General features: G+C 42.2%; 1 protein-coding gene across 5 annotated transcripts in view; it reads right to left on the reverse strand.

Moving 5' to 3' along the window:
• Window positions 1-18,416: 18,416 nt before the first annotated feature.
• Window positions 18,417-27,233, reverse strand: part of LHFPL2 (LHFPL tetraspan subfamily member 2) — a 416,843-nt gene continuing 408,026 nt past the window's right edge. For all 5 annotated transcript variants that reach the window (XM_029575454.1, XM_029575465.1, XM_029575473.1 and 2 more), the window contains one exon: window positions 18,417-25,698. In XM_029575454.1, the coding sequence (XP_029431314.1) occupies window positions 25,442-25,698 (257 nt within the window). In that variant the 3' untranslated portion in view covers window positions 18,417-25,441. The remainder of the gene's footprint in view (window positions 25,699-27,233) is intronic.

Here is a 27,233-nt window from a genome sequence, read left to right on the forward strand (position 1 = left end):
ACAATAACAAATATATTCTTTGCCATCTTGCAATATGAGTGCTAATACAATAAGGAAACATCTCAATGTACATACATTGAAACTAGAATTCTCTATACAAAAAGAAAAACCCTCTATCTTTAAGCACTGATTCATTATAGAGGTAATAATAGGGGGGGGGGGGGGGAGTAACAGAAATCACTGAGGAGTTCTCATATAAGAAATACAACAAATAATAATAATTCGAGTGGCAGCTTCTTAAATATTAATCCGTCATGATGTTACTACTGTTACTGGGTTTCTAGCACTTAAGAAATCTCTAAGTTGAGGTATATCAAAGAAAATATATGTAGAGCCATGCCAACCTACAACACAGTGGCCGAAGAATAAGCAAAGGCCTGGTGGGCCACCGGCAGAGCCCAACCTGACCGGCGATGAAGATAAGGCCCAGCAGCAGCTGAAGAACAAGCAAAGGCCTCATGTGCCACCAGCAGAGCCCAACCTGCTGGCAGCCAAGAAACAACAAATGACCCACGGGCCTCTAGTGGAGCTCAACTATCCAGTGGCAGATAAACAATGAAGGACCTACCCAGCAGCAAAGTAGGAAAGGCCCCTCTGGTGGCTGAAAAAGAGACTAGGCAAACAGTGGCAGAAGAAAATATGAGGCTACAGCTGACTGCTGAGCTCATCTGCCATCAACCTGATAGCGTGTGAGTGAGGTAGAGGGAGTGGGTATGCGTTTAAAGAGGGTGTTTCAAAGCATTTGTGTGTGTGAAAGCATTTGTGTGTGTGTATGAGCAAGCAAGAGCATCTGTGTGTGTGAGCATGCGTGGAGAATGAGAACCTGTGTTTGTGTGAGAGCATCTGTGCACATGAGTTTGAATAAATGTGTGTGTGTGTGTGAGAGAAAGAGGGAAAAGAAAGTTCCCCCTTCCTGCTACCACATCCCCCTTTCCCACTAATCCACAGATATTCCAGGATGACTGGAAATCAAAAGTTCCCAGGTCTGGATTTTTTTGTGTTCTTACTAGATTTAATTGTTGGGTAATATTTCATGTGTCTGCTATTTGGAAATATTTTCTTAATGTTTGGGAAAAATTGTATATTTTTATATGAGATTTTAATTATTGGTTATTATGCTATTCGTCAGCTATTTAGAAATATTTTTTCTTTTTATTAGTATGATTTTACTATTATGATTGTTTCATATTTCTTGATTTTATTGTTTTGAGGAATGGCATTTCTGGTTTTCCATTGTTGCACTGCATATAATGAGGCTTGTTCCGGTTTTCAGTTCAGTTCTGGTCTACATGTTTCTGTTGATACTGCATGGTTTTTTTTATTCTGTATTTGCTGAGGGTCTGTATTCAGTCTGCATGTGTAACTGAGGTTTAGTATCCTGCTAATGTGAAGTTTCTATTTTAGGATCTATAGCAGGCTGGCTTTTTCCGTTTTCCTAATAGGAGGTGTATTGGTTTTTAGGACCTGGTGTAACATCTGCAGTGTTGCCTTTTCATAGTTAAGGTTTTTGCTATTTCAGTGATGGCAGCTAATTTTCTTTCTTAGTATGGGAGGTATACTACTGTAATTATAATTCAGTTTACTTATGGCTTTCTGGAGGCAAAGCACATACCCAACATGCATTACCATAGGCCTAATACCATATGTATACCAAGTGTTTATTTTGCTTTTTTGTAGAGCTTTCTGGATGGCACCACAGTAGTACGTGTAAAAATAATGGGCCAGATTTTAAAAGGGTTACGCACATAAATGGGTCTACGCACGCCTGTTTTAAAAAGGCCCGGTGACACGCATAAAGCCCCGGGATGCGTGTAAGTCCCAGGGCTTTACAAAAGGGGTGGTCTGGGGGTGGGGCGGGGCAGCGCGGTGCGGTGCGGTCTGGGGGTAGGGCCGAGCAGAGGCGGGGCCAGAAGCCTCTGACACAGCGGCCATTGCTGCTGTGTTGGAGGATCGCGTGCCAGCATGCTGTTGGTGTGCACAACTTGCGGCTGCCTGGAGGCAGGCGCAAAAGGTAAAATAAAAATTTTGGGGGTTTAGAGTAGGGCTAGGGGGAGGAAAGGTTAGGGGAAGGGGTGGGAAGGTCAGGTAAGGGGAAGGGAATTGGGGGAAGGTAGCGCAGCTCTGCGCCCAATTGTGCACCCCCTTGCGTGAGCCGACCCCTGATTTTTTAACTTGTGCATGCCTGCGCGTGCAAGTTATAAAATCGGGCGTACATGTGCATGCGCCGGGTAGCATGCGCACATGTAGGCTGCATGCACTCCTTTTAAAATCTACCCCAGTATGCATGTGGTGAGATTTTTATCTCAGAAAACTATACTTTGAATGTTTTTTTTCATGTAAAATTGGTTATTATAAATGTAAAATTTTTATTGTGTTTGGTGAGGGCTGGGAAGGAGGGGAGCGCAAGGCTGTAATGTTCACCTAGAGCACCTGATACCTTTGCACTAGACCTATAGAGAATTTGCCACACACAGACCTCTATCATTGACCCATCCCCCACTTCTCCAGGGGCAAATGCTGGGGAAACCTGAGAGACAGGTGGTAGGGTTCCTGGAAGTATGCAGGGTTGCCAGCTTCCTAGAAATCCTGAATTATCAGAGACATTCTGCTCCTCCTCTGGGAACTCTGGTCCCTGCTTTCCTCCTTCTGCAGCATTTCAGATCACCGAAAGGACCCGTCCTGAAAGAGCTTCACTGGTTACCCGTCTACTTCCGCATCATGTATAAAGCCATAACCATCACCTACAAAACTATACATCAACTCACCACTCTCGATCTTCAATTCCCTCTCCAAGCACATAATTCTACCAGACCTACTAGAGATGCTTACAGAGGCTCCCTCCAAGTTCCCCCAGCAAAAACGACCAGACACATTACCATAAGAGATCGCGCCACCTCCACAGCTGGCCCTCTTCTGTGGAATTCCATACCTACAGACCTCAGACAGGAGCCCTGCCTCCTAACTTTTAGGAAAAAACTTAAGACTTGGTTATTCAAGCAAGCTTTTCCGGACACACCCCAATGACACATTCCAATGTCTCCTAAAACACCATTCCTCTTGTTTATAACATTTATTTTGTATACTATATTTAAATTGTATATTGTTTAACCATTTCTTTTCTCTCCTCTCTTCTTCCTTCTCCAAGTTCGGCTACCCTTGTTAAATGTAACTGTACCTTCGGTCACCACAGTTCTAGTTTTTTGTATATAATTGCACTCCTGTTCGATGTAAACCAGCACGATATGTTTTCATGATTGCCGGTATATAAAAACTCTAAATAAATAAAATAAAATAAATAAATAAAGAGATCCTATCCCCCCCCTTGCCCCTCTTGATGATTTGACCTGTACCGTGCTTTGGGAGAGGGGTGGCAGCAGATTCCCTTGAGCCATCCCTGGAATTGGTTATTTACTCTTTTACTCTTTTGGATAATAGAAGGACTACGGGGCACTCAATGAAGTTAGTAAGTAGCACATTTAAAACAAATTGGAGAAAATTCATTTTCACTCAATGCACAATTAAGCTCTGGAATTTGTTGCCAGAGGATGTGGTTAGTGCAGTTAGTGTAGTTGGGTTTTAAAAAGGTTAGGATAAGTTCTTGGAAGAGAAATCCATTATCTTCTATTAATCAAGTTGGCTTTGGGAATAGCCATTGCTATTACTGGCATCAGTAGCATGGGATCCACTTAATGTTTTGGTACTTACCAGGTACTTGTAACCTGGATTGGCCACTGTTGGAAACAGGATGCTGGGCTTGATAGATCCTTGGTCTGACCCAGCATGGTAAATTCTAATGTTCTTATCTTATATTGCTATAATCTGTCAGAATTCTATCTCCAAGGAAAGGTTAGAGACCATCCAATCAAGGCTACAGAATCTTCCTTAGCATATCTTCTCTCTGTTTCCACATGTAACTCCACTCCGGTGACCAAGTCCAGCGCAAGTGGGTACATAAAGTGATTTGTTTGCTCTATGGGGCAGGGACCCTGGCTTGCTTCTCTGACTCTTCCCTTCCCAAGGTGCAGGTCCTTTTGGCTAGGGATAGAAAGTAGTCCTCCTAGGTCCTAGTGTGAGGTGGCTAACTTCCTGTCAGGCTGATTCAGTAAAGTCCGTGGGAGAGCAGACGAACGCCCGCTCTCCCGGTGCACGCGATGCAGTATTTAAATTAGGTGGCGCGGTAGAAACGGGGAAAAGGAGGCGCTAGGGACACTAGCGCGTCCCTAGCGCCTCCTTTTTGACAGGAGCGGCAGCTGTCAGCGGGTTTTACAGCCGACGCTCAATTTTGCCAGCGTTGGTTCTCAAGCCCGCTGACAGCCACGGGCTCGGAAACCGGACGCCAGCAAAATTGAATGTCCGGTTTTCGGCCCGACAGCCGCGGGCCAAATTCAAATTTATTTATTTATTTTTTTTTACTTTTTTTTACTCTTCGGGACCTCCGACTTAATATCGCTATGATATTAAGTCGGAGGGTGCACAGAAAAGCAGCTTCTGAAAGTAAAATATGCGGCTTGGCTACACATTTTACTTTCTGTATCCCGCGCGCATACCTAATAGGGCTATCAACATGCATTTGCATGTTGAGGGCGCTATTAGGTGCCGCGGGTTGGACGCGCGTTTCCTCCCCTTACTGATTAAGGGGTAAGGGAAAACGCGCGTCCAATAGCGTCCGACGGAGCGCACTGTACTGTATTGGCCTGTGTGTTAAGTGAATTTTTACACTTGATGCTGGGTGCCAAATGAGACACAGGGACAATGGATTTAGTGTCCAAAAATAACACTTTACTGCAAACGGTGTGGTTGAATGGCATGAATAAATATGCTTCCAGCTCCACAGTTTTCTCTTCTCTTTATTTTCTGTTACAAATTCTGTATCTCCTGTCCGTGCAGGAGTCTTGTATCAGGGCCAGGATATCCAGCTGCTGTCCTGGGTTAGGTGGAGCAGTAGATCCCTCAGGTCAGGGCCCCTTTGGTCAGTGGGAGCCCCACGTAGGTGGCAAAAATCATATCTCGGCACAGAGAGCTAGTGTCTGTATCCCCAGGGAATACGAAGACTCTAAGTTAGTGTCCTCCCTCTTAAAACAGATAGTTACAGTTAGTTTTAGCTTTCCTGGAGGTCCTCTATCCCTCTTCTCTTTGACTGCTGGCAGGCTGGGGTCCTGCAATGGCTTCACGGTGGGCCTCTCTCCCTCTCGTCTTCTTTGGCCATTGGTGGATGGCCCCCACTGATGGCTCCACCAGTTCTCTCTCCCTATTTTCGTTTTTGGTTGCCTGCATGATCCTTCCAGGATCCAATGGGTAGGAAGAGGGGCAGAAAAATCACTTCCTCCCAGATCTTAAAAAAAAAAAAAGACACCTTCCTTTATCTTAGCTTCACTTAACCTTGGAAATCTACCACCAAGGTACTTGAAGGCTGCTTTAGTTCTGTCCTTGGCCTTGACAAAGTTCTTCATCAGATCCAGCTTGATGTATTAAAGGTAGTAACAAAGTCTTCCTTGATTCAAGAAGCGCTCGATGCTGAATATTTTCTTCCATGACTTCTAGGAATAACATAATGCAATCCATATCATACAAGAAGCAATATGAGCTTAAGAGTGCATCATTCATTGTTGTGCTCAAAAAGCAACTACTGTCCATACCCGGTCAAGGATTCATTCATAGATCCAGTCAAAGATGTACATTAGTCATTTCTGGTTTAATTTGAGATACTTTCCTTTCTTAACTCATTTATCCTCCGCAATTCCCAAGTCAAAGGTTGTTTATACTGACCCAGTAGCATATCTTGAAAATTAAAGCCTATCAACAATTTTAAGCATCATTTTTGTTCTCAGTGACCCAGATTTAGTAAAGTTTGACTACAGTCAGTTCAGAAGCATTTTGGCTGTAGAGCAGTGATATCTGCAAGGCTGCTACATGATTTTAATACTTTTACAACTCATTATTGCCTAGAGAACGCTTCCCATCTGGACAGTTTTGGTCAGGCAGTTCTTAAAAGCTTATTTAATTAATCTCTTTAACTCTACCCTCCAGCCTCAACCAATAATTATGGGTTGCAATGTCACATCTACAAAACTTAAGCTACTCAAATGCAACCCTCAGCTTGGGAGTCTATACTTGTATTGCTGATATTATCTTGCTTTTCCACAGAGAAAGCAGAGTTGCTCATCTGTAACAAATGTTCTCCATAAACAGCTGGATAAATTAGCCACACAATCCCTCTCACCTTCTCTTAGAGTTGAAGAATAACTTGCAATAAAGACTGAAGAGACTCGCCTGATGGGTGGCCGCATGGGAAGGTGCAAGCATGCTCAGAAAAACTATTTTTTTCTGAACTCTGAGAGAGTTCTTCTGACTTGGCGCAGTCAGGATGATGTCACCCATTTGTGTGTCTATCTGCTTTCATTTACTATGCTATAGGTTGCAAAGCTTCTTTTCATCAGGTTCTATCAAGTTACTGTGATCCTTCTGCACAGTATGGGGCAGATTTTAAAACAGCCGCGTGCATGTTATAAAATCAGGGGTCGGCACGCGTAAGGGGGTGCACAATTGTGCACCTAGGGGCGGATTTTAAGAGCCCTGCTCACCTAAATCCGCCCAAATCCGGGCGGATTTAGGCGAGCAGGGCCCTGCGCGCCAGTGAGCCTATTTTACATAGGCCTACCGGCGCGCGCAGAGCCCCGGGACTCGCGTAAGTCCTGGGGTTTTCTGAGGGGGGTGTGTCGGGGGCGGGTGCGAACCGTGCGGTGTTTTCGGGGCGTGTCGGGAGCGTTCCGGGGGCGGGCCCAGGGGCGTGGCTACGCCCCGGGCCGGTCCGGGGGCGTGGCTGCGCCCTCCGGACCCGCCCCCAGGTTGCGTCCCAGCGCGCTAGCGGCCCGCTGGCGCGCGGGGATTTACGTCTCCCTCCGGGAGGCGTAAATCCCCTGACAAAGGTAAGGGGGGGGTTTAGACAGGGCCGAGCGGGTGGGTTAGGTAGGGGAAGGGAGGGGAAGGTGAGGGGAGGGCAAAAGAAAGTTCCCTCCGAGGCCGCTCCGATTTCGGAGCGGCCTCGGAGGGAACGGGGGTAGGCTGCGCGGCTCGGCGCGCGCCGGCTATACGGAATTGATAGCCTTGCGCGCGCCGATCCAGGATTTTAGCGGCTACGCGCGTATCTAACTCCAACATTACTTAACTCCCTTCAATCAACATACTTCGCTAGTAATAGCATTAATAGCCACCTCTTATAATGTTTTTGTATATATATATATATCTGATCTTCATTTTCCTTCTTACCCCAAGTTATTGATTCCCTGTTACATGTAACTGCTTTTCTGCACTATTGTTCAAATTGTAAAGTTTATTTAATTGCACCCCTGTTTCTTGTGAACCAGCATGATGGGACTACCGTCTTGAATGTTGGTATATAAAAAAACTTAAATAAATAAATAAATAAATAAATCTACTAAAATCCCGCGTACTTTTGCTTGCGCCTGATGCGCCAGCAAAAGTACGCCAAATTGCGCGGTTTGAAAATCTACCCCCTAGCGCGCGCCGAGCCGCTCTGCCTTCCTCCATTCCCTCCCAGGCCGCTCCAAAATTGGAGCGGTCTTGGAGGGAACTTCCCTACCTTCCCTTCCCCTAACTCTCCTGCCCCCCAGCCCTAAGCCAAACCGCCCTAAAAAGGTTATCTTACCTAGTTACGCCTGCCTTTGGCAGGCGCAAGTTGCACACGCTGGCCAATGGCCAGCCCAAAATCCCGGGGACAGCAGCAAATGGCCGCTGTGCCTGGAGGCTCTGTCCCCGCCCACATCCTGACCCTGGACCTCCCCGCCCCATCCACACACCCGCCCCTTTTTTCAAACCCCGGGACTTACATGCGTCCCGGGGCTTTACGTGCACCACCAAGCCTTTTGAAAATAGGCCCGGTGCGCATAACCCCGGGTTTATCGACGGCACTTTTCATGACTGCTGTATGCTGGGTTTATCGGCGTCAGTTTTTGTGACCGGCAGTCACGAAAACCATTTGGGTTCATGTTAGCAAAGATGTGCAAGGGTCGCTAGCGCATCCTTGCTAACGCGACCCCTAATTTAAATATTGCATAGTGCCCCCCCCCCCTTTGGGGCGCCATGCGCACGTTAAGAGAGCAGGCACTGACTGTTCAGTGCCCACTTTCTATGCGACTTTATTGCATCGGCCCCTAAGAGTCTAAATTTGTGTTCCAGAACCTCCCTCCCACATTTTCCTATGTTGTTGGTGCCCACATGTACCATCCTATCTAGGTGATGTGTGAGGTCCGTCACCTTTGCACCAGATAGGCATGTTACCAGACGGTCTTCACGCCCACCTGTCACCCAGCTGTCTACATTCTTAATAATCGAATCACCAACTATGACAGCCGACTTGACCCTTCCCTCCTTGGCAGGAGCCCTGGGAGACACATCCTTGGTGCAAGAGGACAATGCACCACCTGGAGAGCAGGTCCTTGCTACAGGATCATTTACTGCTGCACCAGGTTGATGCTCTCTGATCATGAGACCTTACTTCTCCAAAGCAACACAAGGATGCCAGACTGGAGTTGGGACTTGGCTACTATGTCCCTGAAGGTCTCATCTATATAACTCTCTGCCTAAGCTCCTTCAGGTCTGCAACTCTAGCCTCCAGATATCGGAGTAATTCTCTAAGAAACAGGAGCTCTTTGCATCGGATGCACACATACAACTTCTCATCGGCGAGTAAAAACTCATACATGTGACACTCGATGCAAAAGACTGGAAGGCCCCCTCTTGCTGCTGGACTGCTGTCTTCATCTTAAATTTGTTCAGTTCCTAATCAAGTTTTAGATTGCTATGGGTGTAGGATTGCGTACAATTTGAATCCTTTAAATGTATTAGTGTATTCACTATAGGGCGGATTTTCAGAAGGCCACACGTGCGCCAAGCCTATTTTAAAAAAGGCCCAGAGACGCGTGTAAAGGCCGGTATGCACATAAGCACGGGCCTTTCTGAAAGGGGCAGGACGGGGGTCGTTTTCTGCGCGGGGTGGTCCGGGGGCGGGGCGGGGCTAGAAGCGCCCAGTACAGCGGCCATTTGCCTTTGCAGGAGCAAAAAGTTAGTTAAAAAAATTAGGGGTAGTTAGGATAGGGGGGAGGGGGGAGGGCAGGATAGGGGAAGGGGAAGGCGAAGAGAGGGTAGGGGGTTGGGAAGTTCCCTCCCAGTCTGCTCCTTAATTGGAGCGGACTGGGAGGGAACTGGGAAAGGCCCCGTTGCGTCGCCGCATGTATTTGCAAATTTATACAACCTTGCGCGTGCCCCCCCCCCCCTTTTCAAAACCCAAATTTTTGGCCAAGCTGGGAGATACTTGCGTGACTTGGAAGAGTGTGGGCTGCATGGATTGTAAAAGGCCCGCAGCTACACGTGTATCTCCCTGGCATGTGCATTACAAAGGTTTTGAGCAAAAGGGATGGGATGTAAGCGGGGTCTGGGTGGGGCATGGGCAGGCTGGGACAGCAACATGAAGTCAGTGTTGCGCCCAAGTGCACCGGTATCCCACAACCACGTAACTTGCTTCTGCTACGGACTGTGTATGTACAGGAATAAAAAAAATTAGGGTATTCAGTAGGGTTTTAGGGGTTGGGGCTAGAAGGGTAAAAGAGAGGCAGATTACTAGGTAGGGGGTTTAGGAAGTCCACTCCTTTACAGGGGTGAACTGAGAAGGAACAGGGGAAATAGCCCTAATGCGTCGCAGTATGCATCTACTAAAATCCCCCCATTTATGCGCGTGAGATGACATTCACGCACACATGCGTGCGTCGATATAAAATTGTGCACACATGTATGTGTGGACAGCCGATTTTAGAACATGTGCATAAACGTGTGCATGTTATAAAATCGGCACACCCATGTGCACATGCCGGCAAATGCGTGCACATATGTGCGCGTGTAGGTATTAAAATTCACCTCTATATTGGTTTGTTTAGTGAATTTTTTACATTGTAAGCTTGGTGTACATTCTGAACATTTAATAAAAAAAAAACTATAAAGCACAATTTTTACACAATATTTTGGAAGAAGAAATTACTAATGCTTTTGCAGATGAGAGACCAAATTCTGTCACACTAAATATACTGCAGGATTTGCTGATTTTGTAGAAGGGAAGATATAGAGATATCACCCTCTGTAAAATCAGTGATTCCTATTTGCCTATGGTTAGTGGCCCTAAGCTCCTGCGATTGTGTGGTTGCAGGAAAAAATGCATAGTTAACTTGTTGCCGCAAAATTGACAACTTGTAACAGAATCAACATTTCTGAAAGCTCTCTCACCTCTTAATTCAATCTTTGAAAAAAAAAAACTACAGGGTGCCTACTTGCCTTCAGTCTCTGTTTTCTCTCAGCTCCTTCCCTCACAAATAGCAGGCAGTATTCTCATTCATTTATTCTACCTCATCCCCCTTCCACCTGTCCTAAATTAATTAGGAGATGAGGCGGATGAAGTTGGAGGGGGGAAAGAAAACAGTCTGTTCCTCATGAGAGGCTTCTAGGAAAAGTAAAAAGTCATGGGATAGGTGGCGATGTCCTTTCGTGGATTACAAACTGGCTAAAAGACAGGAAACAGAGAGTGGGATTAAATGGACAATTTTCTCAGTGGAAGGGAGTGGTTAGTGGAGTGCCTCAGGGATCTGTACTGGGACCCGTACTTTTCAATATATTTATAAATGATCTGGAAAGAAATACGATGAGTTAGGTAATCAAATTTGCAGATGATACAAAATTGTTCAGAGTAGTTAAATCACAAGCAGACTGTGATAAATTGCAGGAAGACCTTCTGAGACTGGAAAATTGGGCATCCAATTGGCAGATGAAATTTAATGTGGACAAGTGCGAGGTGATGCAGATTGGGTAACTATAGCATGGGTTATTTTTCCCTATGTTAGGTTCCATATTAGGAGCTACCACCCAAGAAAGTGATCTAGGCGTCATAGTGAATAACACATTGAAATCGTCGGTTCAGTGTGCTGCGGCAGTGGTGAATAAAACGGAAAATGTCATAATGCCTCTGTATCACTACATGGTGAGACCGCACCTTGAATACTGTGTACAATTCTGGGCACCGCATCTCAAAAAAGATATAGTTGTGATGGAGAAGGTACAGAAAAGGGTGACCAAAATGATAAAGGGAATGGAACAGCTCCCCTATGAGGAAAGACTAAAGAGGTTAGGGCTTTTTAGCTTGGAGAAGAGACAGCTGAGGGGGTATATGATAGAGATGTTTAAAATCATTAGAGGTCTAGAACGGGTTAATGTGAAACAGTTATTTACTCTTTCGGATAATAGAAAGACTAGGGGACACTCCATGAAGTTAGCATGGGGCACGTTTAAAACTAATCGGAGAAAGTTCTTTTTCACTCAATGCACAATTAAACTCTGGAATTTGTTGCCAGAGGATGTGGTTAGTGCAGTTAGTGTAGCTGTGTTTAAAAAAGGATTGGATAAGTTCTTGGAGGAGAAGTCCCATTACCTGCTATTAATTAAGTTGACTTAGAAAATAGCCACTACTATTACTAGCAACAGTAGCATGAAATAGACAGTTTTTGGGTACTTGCCAGGTTCTTATGGTCTGGATTGGCCACTGTTGGAAACAGGATGCTGGGCTTGATGGACCCTTGGTCTGACCCAGTATGGCATGTTCTTATGTTTGATCCCTGAAAGATTTCTTAAATTTGTATCAAACCAAAAATGATTTTGATAAAATTCCTGAATGCAGAAATGTCCCTTTAGAATAATTTCATCTTTAATCAAAGGTTCTTGCACCTTGCATATGTGGTCAATCATAAATCTGCTGAAAAAATTGGATGTGTTTTTTAGAAATCTGCAAATGCTGGTATGCCACAATAGGTAGAAAGGGAATTAATTTCAATTCACAGAATCCTTAATGACTGGAACAACTGCTGACAAGTTTCAAACTTGTGTTAATTAAACCTCTTTCTGTGACTGTTACCATGTGCTGAATATATGCATGCACATTTTTCTGTGTAATTAACAGTATGACAAATTGCTGAAACTGAGGGCATTTTCAGTGTCCATAAGCTCATATACTTGGAAAGATTTATTTATTTATTTATTTGAAACTTTTATATACCGGCATTAGTAAGCATACATCATACCGGTTCACATTGTAACTAGAAGGATGGAATTACAATCAACAGGGAGGGGAAACAGGGAGGAATATACATAGAGCAGGCAGGTTAAAAATTAAAACAATTAACGAGCTTAACAGGCTATTTACAGGTATATACATGGCGGCTTAATCAGGATAAGATAAGAAAGATAAGAACTTTCACAAGAAAATATAAAAAGATTGGTTGCACTGTATTTCAATTCAGAAGAAAACTAACATTTCACAGTTAAAAGTTTGTAACAAAATTACTTGATAAATAGTTTATTTTTGCAGTTGGTAAATTTTGTATATTTTTCTAGTTTAAGTATTTTAAAAAACCCAAAATGGTTTTCAATAAACAATTGACTTTTTTGGATAGTCTGAGGTGTGAAAAGTTATGCAAATTTACCACATAATTGCTGCAGAATTTTGAAAAATCTGCCACAAGAAAGCAGGGCAGTGCCTACAGTATATGTGTTTGTGGGTATATCTATCTATCTATACATAGTATAATATGAATTTGAAGGAAGGAATTGCCAAAATCATTATATATCACAGAAGCAATAGACAAAGTGGCAGGTGAGATTTAATGTGGACAAATACAGTTATTGGTTAAAAGATGCAAATATATTTTTAATAGGGTTGTACTTGCAAACACTAACCAGCAAAAATACTTTGGTGTATTAGTTGATAATAAATAGGAAATGAGTCTACAAATCCAAGCACCAAGAGGGTGTGAAGTCCACAGATAGGTATCATTCTTCCACTATATGAGGCAGCACCTTTCAAACCTAATGATGGCTACTGCCTGGAGACAATACCCTTATTAAATAAACATACACATGCTTACTGTGACTCCAACATCGCTCTAAGCTTCAACAGCAAGAGGAAATGTGGAAAAAAGGATTCACACTCACAAAGAGGTGAGTAGCTGGCTTGTTACGGCGGTTACTACCCCAAATCAAATAAGCCTGATTCTTCACTTTCAATGCATATACAACATAGTTCTCTGCTTCAACGGCAGGGGAGAAGAAAAACTGATACTTCACACATCCAGCAGAGCTCTCTGCTTCAACGGCAGGGGAGAAGAAAAGAGGGTTCGCACTCACAAAGCGGGGAGTAGCTGGCTTGTTACGGCGGTTACTACCCCAAACCAAATGTGCCTGATACTTCACTTTCGATGCATATCCAGCATGGCTCTCTGCTTCAACAGCATGGGAGAAGAAAAACTGATACTTCACGCATATCCAGCATAGCTCTCTGCTTCAACGGCAGGGGAGAAAAAAAAGAAAACTGATACTTCACGCATATCCAGCATAGCTCCCTGCTTCAACGGCAGGGGAGAAGAAAAACAACCAATAAGGGCTGTATAACATAGTCTGGGTAAAACAAATAAGCATGGGTGTAGCTTGCTTATTGCGGCGGCTACTACCCCTAACTAATCAAGCTAGATATTTCACTTGGATGCAGCTCCATCACTGCTCTCTACATTAAAGGTGGGGGTGGAAGGGAAATAGAACCAAAGAGCTAAGAGAAACAGATAAGTATGAGAGAAAAAATGTGTGAAGCTTGCTGGGCAGACTGGATGGGCCATTTGGTCTTCTTCTGCCGTCATTTCTATGTTTCTATATATATATATATATATATATATCTCTCATGGTGACCCCCCACAGCCAGTTGGGATTTTAGGATATCTACAATGAATATATATGAAAACTGGGCAAGATTTTGGATGGAAACATTTACTGATAATCCCGAGACTTAAGCTGAATGTTCTAGATATGGTCCAGAAGACAGTTAAAATGCCTTCCTTTGGTTTTCTATGTACAGACAACTTTTAGGTAATTGGAAGAAGTTTAGACTGGTTTGTTGTTCTTTCAATGTAATCACAAAAATTAAAAAAAAAAAAAAAAAAAGACAAATAGCGCTTACAAGTTCTTGTCTATGTTACATCACTGGATGAGCGCAGATGTAGCAGTCTGGCTTTCCATTTTCTGATGCGGAAGACCCCGAAAGCATGCAACTGTTTTGCACTTAACATTTCGTTTTTACCATTTATATGGCAGTGGCCTGTGAATTTTGATCCTGTTGATTTCACCACATAAGATTTCTCTGATTGAGAAGAGAGAACCAGATATTGAATAGAGTTCTTTTTACTTTTGCCTGTAGGTCTATAGTTCCTGTTGATTTTTTTTCTCATATTAAATAATTATGGTAGATTATCTATACTTTTTAGACAAAGGTGTTTAATAAACAGCAGATTTACCTTGGCTTATTTTTGAATTAACATTGCTTCTAGAAATTAAACCTTCACTAGAACCTCAGATAAGATGGAAGGAACATCAAATGAATCTCTAATATTACCATGCAAGATTTGCTGCACATAAAACATCCTAGACATGTTTAATCAGCTCTTACACACTTCCAGTGATGAAGAATCCAGTAGCCTCCTAGTAACCTGTTCCATTGCATGACTCCCTTTAGGGTTTGAAACAAGTGCTTTTTTTATATTTCAATACTGAATCAAGTCGCTTTTTCCGTGTTCTCTTCTCTAGGATAAGTAACTCATTTGACCTTTTCCTCATTGCATATATTAGCCTTATTTTTTATCTGTCCAACAATATGCTTGGACAACTCAGGCATTGTAATTAAGCGCACAAATGCTTTGAGCTATTTTAGTACATATTTCCGTCACAGGTACTTTTAGAGAGCAGTCAACATATAACTTTTACCATACTACATTTGAAAATAATTTTCAACTTAATTTAGAACGTGTCAAGATGGTTAAAAAGCAGCTTATTTTGTATGTTTAAATCTATATCATGCATGTAAGTTTTCTATCACTGTAAATTTTTCTTCCATCACCTTGGGACATATTTTACACTTATCCAAATTTGGTTTCAAATGTATGGTGGAAAACATCACATTACCCCAAAAGGCAGAATTGGCCATATCAATCCCCTCTAGCATAGCACCATGTATGCAAGGCATGTTATTTGTGGTCAAAGTTTTCCTAAAAACCATTCACACCTTTTTTCAATGTGTACAAAGCAAATGAAATGCAAACATTCAAAAAAGAAGAAAACCTTTTTTTTTTTTTTCAAAAAAGTGTTTTATTAAATTTTGCAGGGATTATTTTAGCAAGAAGGGCACATGCAAGTGCCACACTGCTAAACTCATTTGTTAAAATCCATCATTTAGACAAATTGCAATCACAAAAGCCTCAAATACCCTCTGGCAACCAGAACGGTGTGTCTCATTCGTTCAGGTGGTTGACTAGATATTTAGAAACGCAGGTTTCAAATATACAAATAAATTAACCTGGGAAAAAAAAGATTTAAATATAATGAAGTTAATGTTTTCAAACCACCACCAGCAGAGGGCATTTCGAGTTAACATGGCTATTTATCTTAAAGTTCTATTCAAATGAAACAATTCTTACAATGGAATGGAAGCCATTTTGAAAAGGGGCTTAAGCTCTGATCCACACACACTTCCGTGAACAAATCAAAGTTTCAGATTCTCATAACTGCCAAAAAAAAAAAAAAGGCCTTTCTAAGAACTGTCGCTAAAGATACAAAATGGTAGAAACCTTTTAAGAGATCTAGCTCTTACTGTGCTCTACTTTTAGGGAGAATGATGCGAAACTCACTGTTCCCTGTCGTTTGGTGCTTTGCTGCTCTGTTTAATCATCAATCCAGTATATCCCATTCAGCCTCCTTATTTCTTTTCTTGCTAGTTAACCACACTTAAAGCTTATAGTCATGCAGTATTTTCAGAGATTCAAATACATTAAGGGGATCCTTTGCAGAGCCATTTACATGCAGAAAACCCCAGTTTTATGCACATAAATATAAGTTCTAAATGCAACTCTGGGCTCAGCGTTTATAAAAGTATGCATGTAACCTGGTTTCATGTAAGTTTTTACATGCATTGGAGGTGCATTCATAGGGGCTGGGCGGGAGGGGGAGTTGTGAATTACACGCCTACTTTTTTATTTTAAAATGAGTGCAGAAGTTACCCCACACAAGATATATCCTGCTTGGCGTAGATTGAGCGAGGTAATTTGTGCACCTGCTCTGCCAATTATCCCAGGATTTTCAAAGGAAATGTCTGTGTGTAAGTTTGCTTTGAAAATACTTGGTAAAGCCCGAGACTTCACCAGTAGGGGGGACTGATACAAGATTTACCTTCTAAAGGTTTACACTGTTCATCAACATTTCAACTTGGTTAAGGCAAGAGCTGTTGGGAAAATACCTGCACAGACCTAAACTTCATAATCAGCATCACCACTAGAAATTAAAGCATTTGAGGTTTTGAATAGATTCGAGATCTCCAGGAGCATGTTGAGGGAATTTTGCATATAGAAAAAGAAAGGTGTTATCATGACTTCCGGCAAGCTGTGAAAACATTTGGGACCTCATTTGACAACTATTTTTCTCGTAGACACAGTACAAGGCAAAACATTTAACAAATTAGGCACATATCATCAAGGTGGCAGAGGTGGGCAACGTATGATTATACAGGAAATCTTAAAAGAAGACAGCAGGTAACCTCAGATGTTTGATATCTTTTTAGTATGTGAAATAATTTGTTTTTTTAGGAATGTGCTTGTTAAGTGCATCTGACTTGCACAAGTGCTGCTTATAGCTGTTAGGATACGAGTTTGCTAAGCGATGAATTTATAAAACCACAAGATAGCAGGCACAGAAAAGATCTCATGTTCTTCTAGCACTATGGTATGCCTGGTCGGAAAATAAATGCACAAAACGTACTCACTTTCAGATGAACCTCCTCCCAGTTTATGTCTAGACTGATCCTGAGCAGCAGGTGCTCAGTTCACCCAAATGCAAACTTTCAGCAGACAGTGGCTGTTACTTTCAGGTGTGCCCTCGCCTGACGTGTACATCCTCATGTTTCTGGGACTCTCCCTCCTCCACTTCATTATTCCCTCATATCAAAAGTCCATAAAGACACAAAGTCATTGGCGAAGCGGAAGTCCAAAGCTGCAGTTCAGATTTTGGTCATTTTTAAGAGGGATTTTATGTTGTTTTTTTATTTTTTGGGGGGGTTAGGTCTTTTTTTTAATCTCAGTAATTTTTTATGAACATTCTTTTTCATTTCAAGTTTTGTTCCTGGCACAGAGATTGATTCTCCTTCAATCTACACTGTGTATTATCATTCCCAATTATTTGCTTAGCACAAATACATTTCAAATGGAGCTAAATGAGCATTTGTTATTGCTACAATTGATCTCCTACTCCCTGACTTTAGGCCATAATCAGGACTGTAGCAAACCTGCATGCATTTTAGACATTAAAAGGTGAATTCTAAAAGCTGGACGTGTGCCGAAATCAGGAGATGGGCGGGCTTCTGGCACTTGTGCGTGTCCACCCGATTTTATGAGGCGGGCAGATGCGTGCACAAGTGCCGACGCGTGAATATCTTTCATTGACCCAAAAAAAGGGCATGGTATAGGCGGGGTGTGGGTGTTCTAGGGCGGGGCAAAGAGGTGCACACAGGTACTATGTGCCTGGGCACATATCCAGTTCCAGTCACAGACGTCTGTAAGAGGTTTGCGGGGTCTGGGTTAACTGGTGGGAGTGCAGGCTACAGAACCAGGGGGGTTTGGAAGACCTAGCTGTAGACTGCGCAAAGTGGACGGACTGGTGAAACCGGACCTCGTCTGAATGCAAGTCTCTTATAAAATACAGGTAGCTGCACATCCGTAAGCGAATTTATGCTGCTGGGTGCACACAAGCTTAAAATTAGGGACACAGGCTATTTTGTAATGAGTGCATATGTGCACACATGATATAAAACTGCCACATCTCTGGGTGTTTGGCGATGCACACACACATATGTGCGCCTGCGTGACTGTTTGAAAGTTACCGTCTAAGGAGGTAATTTTCACAGTAAAATATAAATGTAATATTATTGTAGCAATTTTCAAAAGCCCATTCACCTACGTTAAGTGGTAACTTTCAAACGGACATGTGTACATCGGCCTGCACACAGGAACACAGCCATTTTATAGCATACTCACGCATGATATAAAATAGCCTGGCTGCACGCACATGGGTGCCAAATTTTAAGTGGGCGCGTGTAAGTGTGCTCAAATGCTGCTTCTACTACGTAAATCAGGGTATTTTAAAAGGGGTGTGTGCCGAGGCTATTCACAGTTTTACCAGTTCAACCCCAGTTTGCCCAGTTAAGAGAGAGGTCCTCCAAATCCCCCCCCCCCCTTAGTTTAATAGCCTTCCCTCCCCCCCCCCCCAGTTAGCTCCGGCCCGTAAAACCCTGCAGATCTGACTAGTTTTTCTTTCTTATTTTTTTTAACTTGCACATCATCCATAGCAGAAGTAAAGTTTCGCAGCAGGGGGCCTTGGTGCACGCCGGACTAGGTATGCATTTATGTGTGTATCTCAGGTCCATGCCAGGAAACGCCCAGTGCAGTGATCCCGGAGTCACCTCAAAGACAGCTCAGGTGAGTGAGACACTTGGCTTCCCGTCTGAGACATGGGGGCTATTTATAGATTGTCTGCATGGGTTCTTTTTACTCGCTGACTTTGCATCTCCTTTTGTGCGTGGAATCTGTGAGTTGTTTTCCATTTTGGACCTAAACCTGCTGCCAGCACCACCTCTTTTAACAATGCGTACCTACTTTTAGCCACACAGAGGGAGTATAGTTCACTCGCATGCTGCTGAAGATATGTGCATATCTCGGCAGCTTTTTAAAATCTGCTCGCTGCATGCAAGCCCGACATAGTTGTGCATCCTCTAATTAATGCGTGCGTCGGGCTTTTAAAAATCACCTTAAAGTCTGCTTAATTCAGATAAAACCTACTGACAATTCAATAGCGCATATTGTAGCAATTTTCAAAGAAGCCCTGAAACTATTTTTATAGAAGGTGTGCTGAAAGCCATTAGCAGCACCAGACCCGCAGGTGCATGACCCCCTCAGCTTCAGGTTAGTACCTCCAGCTCCAGCATTTGTGAAACACTGCACAGCGCAATAGCCCTGTGCTGGACAGAGAGGTGGCATTCGTTTACTGGAATGAGAAAGGGGTGAAGGACAGAGGGCCCGATGTACCAAAGCTTTCTGCTCCAGTGCAAAAATTGTGCCAGTTTTGTTCTGGCATTTCCCCATTAAAGATACTGGGCTATTTTATTAATGAATCTGGACTAAGTTTTGCATTGGAGCAAAACTCTGATGCACCTGCCCCAAAGTGCTGAGTTTAGGACATGTTAAGTCTTTGGAGAAAGAACTCAACGGCAGCAAAAATGCATTAAAAAACCTGAGATTGAAGCCCCAGGATAGAAAGGGGTAAGAGCTCTGGGTGTCATCGTAATAGACTAAGATCCAACAGGCTCAAACAGACTTGATATTCCTTTTGCTCCGTAATGTTGTTTCTCCACTGGGTGCTACATCAGGATATCTTTGAATGATTTGTGGAAGGATGAAGGAAAAACGTGATTTTCTAAATTTGCAATTAGTGGCAATGAAGATGTTTCTGCTTTCTAATCACATCTAGTAGGACAGAATATATCAGAGCCATTTTTCATAAACTTATCTGCCAGCAAATCTGATCTTATATGATTTACATGATGAAATCTTTCACTTGAATAACCCACACTAAACTCCATCTTTTATTGAAAAAGCCCCTTTTCAAAGTGTCCCATTTCTTTTATTCTAAACAAATACCATCGTTATTGCACATCACACACATTTATGTGCATATGTATTTTAAATAGGTTACAATTGAAAAAGCACTATGGCACTTTAGGTAATACAAAAGTTAGCAAACCACAAGTGGTTCAAAAACGTCTATATAAAGAACAGTCAATAGGTCAGAATTCAGAGTAACTTAACAGCACACAGGTTCCACAGAATCCACGGCAGAGATTTCATCGGGCCATGCAGGAAAGTAAAAGCCAGATATGCTGCGGCACTTGGGACTGCACACAACTGGGTTTTGTTTTGTTTTTTTCAAACATGTGGGCAAATTTCTTTCAGTTGGGGAATCTAACAACTTAAAATGCTCTTTTTTACAGTTAACGGTTGGTGTTGTAAACCTGATGATTTGTGAAGAAAATATCTGCAGGCCAGAAAGCAATTTTTGGCGCAATTAAACCGTAAGTATATAAAAGCCTTACTAGCCAAAGGGCTGCTTGCATTTTTCCAGGCTATTGTCCATTGAAACTGATCTGTCGAAGTTCCAATGCGGCATCAGTTTGTGCTTATTTACCTAATATTTTCTATAAGCAAATGGGTTAGTCAAGGACTGCTGAAAAGAATCTTTTGTAGGCAGAATCCATTTTTTTTTGTTTCCAGTGAATAAGTCCTTTATGAATAAGCATATGATTCAAATCCAAAAACTTTCACATGGACACACAGACTGCAAAATGCGATGAGTAAGACCATTTCTCACTCACAAACCATTTAAGTTCAGTGCATGCAGATGTAATTTTAAGCTAGACATATTTTCAGTACTATCCTTAAGGAACTGGCTGTATAGTAATATTATATTAATTCCTTTGTTACTCCACTGAAGATTTCTTGTGCACATTAAATGATTTTATCTTCTGTCTTTGCACAATAACCACCTCAATCTAAATCCTTAGGATTACTGAGTATGATGACCCTACAGTTGTAATGTTAGTAATATCATCCTTAATTGCTATACCCTTGCATTGCTTTCCTATTACGATTGCCGTAGAACTAATCTCATAGTACTGAATGGCCAAATACGGTTCTTCTTTTAGGCACTGCAAGTTCAACAGCTCTTGCATTACCTGTTCGTTCTAGTTTTTATAGCATCTTTACAAAAATGTGCATTTTCCAAAATTCTACTTTTAACTGTCACCACTTATACAAAATAACTTGTCAGCGCACTGTCTCGGAAGACTGTAGTTCACTAAATAATAAGCAAAACCACAGGCAACAAAATTTAGCTAAGTTCAAACAGATGATACATTACGTTTAGACCAGCACCTCTTAACTGTGAGGTCAGCCTCCCTGAGAAATGGTGCGTCGTGCGACAAAACAAATGGCACTAAAAATAGCCAAAGAACGAGAGGAAAGCTGAACCCAGAATAGAGTTCAGCAATATCTCATGGCCTCAATACGTGGTATACTACTGCTGGAAGACTTTAAAAGGCTCGCTAAGATGCACAGCCACCTGGAGACAAAGAACTTTGTCTCAACATCTGAACCCCCCTACACTTTTTTTTTCACAGAAATCAGAGCACGGAAAGATTGCAGAACAGTTCGGCATAGCATGGGGGTTGAAGGAAACTTCAGATAACTCACTTACAGAGACCAAGAGACATCTAATTTAGTCCTTGGGGAGGGAGGTGAGCCTGTATTAAAAAAAAAAAAAAAGTTGAGAACCTCTAGATTAGACCAGTTTAAGGATGGATAAAACTGTCAAAGACTCCCTGGTCCTTTCAATAAACAAAAAAGTGAATTCAATGTTAACAGCTCTGAAGTGTGCAAATTGCTATAAATAGGCACCACTGCTCCTTCAATGACAGAATTGCCCTTAAAAGAGTTTGTCTGAATTCAAAGGGCCAGCAAATATAGATCTGCTTACTCTTTTCTTGATATGATGAATGAGGTTTTTTTCTGCCTGTGTGTTTACCCCACAACTACTGACTCAAAGCACAGAAGGAAAAAGGCACCAAAAGAAGAATTATTTTTAAATTGTTCTCTCATATTTTTGTAACAATAGTAATGAGTATTGGCATTCAACAGGCTAAAAAGGTGAATTTTAAAAGCTGGGCGTGCACTGAAATCGGGACATGCACGTGTTCACCTGATTTTATAAATTGGGGTGTGTGTGTGTGTGTGTGTGTGTGTGCCCATCTTGCAATGGAGAAAAAAGGAGCATGGTATGGGTATGGTGTGCATAGGGCATGGGCATTTCGTGGAGGGGCCATGAGCAATGTGCGCAAGTACTTCCACGCCTGGGCGTGTGCCAGGGTCTAGTGCTGCGCAACTAAAACCAGGCATCCCTGAGTGGTTTAAGAAACCTTGAGTAACTAGGGTGGGAGTACAGGCCAAAGAACCGGGGGGGGGGGGGGGGGGGGTTGGAGGACCTAGTTCTAGACTGGGAAAGCTGGTGCATGAACTGGTGAAACTGGCAATGGGGTGGATGCACGCCTGTTATAAACGTCCCCCACTTGTGCGGCTCATGCCCGACTTTATGTGGCCGTGCCTGCCCACTTGAAAAACTGGGCACACACATACACGCGCCCAAGCTATAACATATGCATGCATGTTTTAAAATTGTTGTATCCCTGGGCACGTGCCGACGCACACATGTATATGTGCACCCACGCACCCGCTTGAAAGTTACCGACCCTGTGGTTTTGTTCCCATGTTTGACATTATGATGGCACAGCAAACAGTAATTCTCCTCCTCCAGTTATTGGTCTGCCTAAATATGCCAACTCTTTTGGCAGTATTTTCAAACTTTCTAGGTTTATTTACTATTTGGGACTGGATGTGATACTGTGTGGTTTACAAATGCTTTCATTGTAAGCTTATCTAAATCTATATACACACACATTTCTATATACTTACATTTAAGAGACATATGTATATATTTTCTTGAAATTGTTTATTTTGTTTAGATTTGGATTTATCAGCTGTCTTTGTGAAAATTTGCTGGGGATTTCACCACTTGCTCCTTGAAGCAACCCTACTTGGGTGGAACTGTGCTGCATGTCCGAGCTGCTCTTTGTGGATATTCATTAGTTTCGGATTTATGCTGCAAGGTGTTTAATGACTGTATCCTATTACAAGCTACGTTTTCTTCAAAACAATGTGGTTTTTTCTTTTGCTTGTTTGCAAGCCAAGATTATAAATAATCATTTTCTCTAAGGGAGTGTTTTTTCTGGTACATAACGACTAATACGTCATGTCTGTAAGTCATAATTATGACATCCAGCATGTGCATGTACCTTTTCACATCCTTTTTCATATTAACAAGTTTTTCAAATTTTTTTGGCTTGACGGAAATGTACATACATTAATTTTTGGACTGTTTTTCTTACAGCAAACAATGATACAAGATAGTCTTACAGAACGAGAAGAGGAGGATACCTGTTTACAGAGGGATGCTAGATCTCTTTCTCAATATCTTCTTTTCTTTGATGATGCTATTCCATCAGCCACCAATGGGTGCTTCTCTGGATGCTCTTTGGATACGTTTTGAGAGGGCCAAGAAAAGGGTAGGATGTGGATTTCTATGCTTGTAAAATGTTTACAGGGTAATTGTTTCCGTTTTTAAAGTTCATCTAATAACTCAGATAATGGATGAAAGGACGCCTTCTGATCTTTCGAATGAAAATTGAGACCCATTGTTAAAATGTCTCATTTTTATCAATTTAAATGAATCAAAGATCTCTGTCTTTCTAGTTAATCAGTGATTTTTCCATATATGCAGCCTGCTGGAACCTCTGGGGGAGCAGAAGGTATAAAGAATGCTATGTTATTGAGTTGGTTCATTTGCGAAGCTGAGGAAATGATTTTTAAACTGCAATTTGCTGTGCAACCATAATCACTATGAAAAACGTATACACGGGCATATCCTGAAAATCATTTTAAACCACTATCAAGAATAATTCCAGATAAATCCTGAAAACAAAATTGGTAACCCTGCAACTTTTATTGAAAGAAATATCAGGAGTGGTAAAAATGAGTGCATATCATATATACATATCCACATGCATTTAAAATTTAGAAATCTCCCTGTCCTTTATGTGAAAGCACATGGCAAAAAAATCTTTACTGAATAGGGCTCCTAAAGACTGATGCAGCAAAGGGAGAAAAAATGTGCACACTATTTCAGTCTTAGAACACAATATTTTGCTACTGGGACTTCTATGCAAATAAGTTTGGTAGCAAAATATCACGGGGAGGTTTCTTTGGAAAATTTAGCAGAAAATTTAACTATGCCTCATTAAAGTGTAAAGTTTTTTGCACAATTGCATTTGTGAAGGGCTAATGAGCTGCTTTGCATAATTTTGCATTGCAATCATTCATCTTTGAATTTAAATGAAATTCCACAAGTATAAACCTATATGTGAAAAAAAACTATTTGCATAAAATTTTGCATGCTAAAAAGGCAAATAGTGTGTGTTCTGATTTTAGCATTCAAAGTGACCTGTATCAATATTTTTTCCTTCCTAGTATGTTGAGAGTAATACAAACCAGAGAAACAGGGTCATTGTGCACTGGTATAAAGAATTAAAAGAAGAGTCCTTGTGGCAAAGAGGTTGAGACAACGAGCATATCATACACTCAGTGTGTGCTGTTGAGCCAGTGCTGGCACTTAAAACCAGCATTCTCAGTTGTACTGGAACTAAGATATCATTCTCCCTGAATCCTGAGGAGTCGTAGCAAAATTTCCAATAGTGGTACAGGTTTAATAATTTAATACACTAAATAACAATATCTACCAAAATAGTCCACAATGAAATTATTTTCCATCTTGATGTCTTTAATAAAGTGGTTTTGTCTGCTTGTAGCCTAGGGAGAGGATAAGGATCCACAGCTCTTACAGCAGCTGGTATCTACAAGAGCCCAAGCATCACAGTTCATGGATGCTAACGGTGCGGAGATAATTGCCATCTTTTTTGTTTACTAATTAGTTATATTCTCCAGACTGGCTTTGTGCTACAATAAAACTCATTATCAGTAACAACAGACAGTGGCTTTGTCCATGTGGCAGTGGCTTCTGTAACAGGAATGGATGCTTCTGAGGAAGAACCCAATTAAATATTTGTGTCATGTGCATAATAGAAATAGGCTGGCTCTATTTTTTTTTTTTAAATCCTTCAAAAGTGATATCAAGGGGTAGAGTTGTGGAAATGAAACTTGATATAATCCAAATTTAGGTAATCTATTAAACAAGGTTTATACACTATTTACAGTTTTTATTTCAGATAATGTACATATCCTATTATGTCAGTGATCTGGATTGGCTACTGCTGGAGGCAGGAGGCTGGACTTTGATGGACCTTTGGTCTGACCCAGCATGCCATTTGTTGTGTTCTTAATTCACCCAAGCTCTACATTTTTAAAGGTCTTTAACTTCTCCATTTGGTTAAGTCACCTTCTTTCCTCTTGGGTTCACATGGATTCAGAACATGACTAGTGATGGCAACTCTGCCAATTCAAGGCCATAATACACAAGCTTAGTCATGTGGCAAGTGAGGCAGATAAAGTTAGTCCCTTTATCAAGTCAATGAAGGCAAAATATGAGTGGAAATCAAGAATTCGCAGTCAATGATTTTCCTGTCTAATTAAAGCAGACAGATCAGATTTTTTCCCTCTTCTATTTCTTCCTGTACTTTGTCGCTGGATGTAGCAATTTCTGCTTGTGCCGAAAAGACCGCACAGATGAATGTCAGAACGGTTCCTCCAATAGCTGTGTAGAAGGCCCAGCCCAGTGAGCATTCTCCGAGTTTATAGGCAGATGCATAATTTCCACAGTAAAACATTGCCTTTGAAGAACCCCAACCAGCAGGGTACAGCATCAAGCCAAGGATCAGGAAGAGGCCTGGGGAGAAATACAAAAAAATTGTTAAAAAAGTAATCCTATCAGTTTTTCCTGTTGATTCCCCTATAAAACCTTTCCCATTAGTCCGTTCCATCAGATGCACAGCAGAGAGCTTTTGGCTGCAAAATACCTTTTGTGTTCCTAATTTAATTTCAAGTCAAGTTCCATCAGAAACCCAAATGCACTACTACAATGATATACTGCAACCAGGAAGGGAGGATACAGCTCTTGTATGGCAGACTGCTTCCAATGCTGCTATTTAGCCCAATCTTTCTCAAGCTAGACCTGGAGTACCCCATAACCAATTGGTCTTCAGGATATCCACAATGAATAGGCCTGAGATGGATTTGTATACAATGGAGAACATATCTGAGATTGATTTGCATGCATATTCATTGGGGCGGATTTTAAAAGGGTTTCGCGTGTAACCCTTCTAAAAGCCTCCTGCGCGCACCGAGCCTATGTCCCGCGACTTGAAAAAGGGGGCGTGGAGGGGGCAGGGCCGGAGCCTCCAGGCACAGCAGCCATTTGCCGCTGTGCCCGGGATCGTGGGCCAGCTGTCGCCGGCGCGCGTAACTTACTCCTGCCTGGAGGCAGGTGCAACTTCGAGAACAAAGGGGGGGTTTAGATAGGGCTGGGGCGGGTTAGGTAGAGGAAGGGAGGGGAAGGTGGGGGGGTGGTGGAAAGAAAGCTCCCTCCGAGGCCGCTCCAATTTCGGAGCAGCCTCTGAGGGAACAGGGAAAGTCATCGGGGCTCCCCTAGGGCTCGGCGCGCGCAAGGTGCACAAGTGTGCACCTTGTGCGCGCCGACCCCGCATTTTATAACATACGTGCGGCTGCATGCGCATGTTATAAAATCGGGCGTAGATTTGTGTGCACCAGGTTGCGCGCACAAATCTACGCCCACACCTAAGTTTTAAAATCTGGCCCATTGTGACTATCCTGAAAATTAGACTGGCTACAGAATACTGCAGGAACAGCTTGAGAAATATTGATTTAAGCAATCACTAAAAGGCCATGATGAAGTTCTTAACTCAGCTTACAGCTCAAGAAAACAGGGACGTGGGCATATAAGAACATAAGATATGCCATATTGGGTCAGACCAAGGGTCCATCAAGCCCAGTATCCTGTTTCCAACAGTGGCCAAGCCAGGTCACAAGTACCTGGCAAGTACCCAAACATTAGATAGATCACAAGCTACTATTGCTTATTAATTAATAGCAGTTTATGGATTTTTCCTCTGGGAACTTATCCAAAAATTGTTTAAACCCATTTACACTAACTGCTGTAACCACATCCTCCGGTGATGAATTCCAGAGCTTAACTGTGAGCAGAGTGAAAAAGAATTTTCTTTGATTTGTTTTAAATGAGCTACTTGCTAACTTCACTGAGAAATAATAAAAAGAGGAACCATCAAGGACAAAGGGGATAAAACAGAAGGGCTGAGAAAAGTGGAGATGAAAACAGCTTGATGATAGGCTTAGTTAACAACTAGCTTTACAAAACATTCCATGCATGGAAAAATGAAAAAGCAC

This window comes from Rhinatrema bivittatum, chromosome 1 (genome assembly GCF_901001135.1).
Source record: "Rhinatrema bivittatum chromosome 1, aRhiBiv1.1, whole genome shotgun sequence".
Lineage (NCBI taxonomy): Eukaryota > Metazoa > Chordata > Amphibia > Gymnophiona > Rhinatrematidae > Rhinatrema > Rhinatrema bivittatum.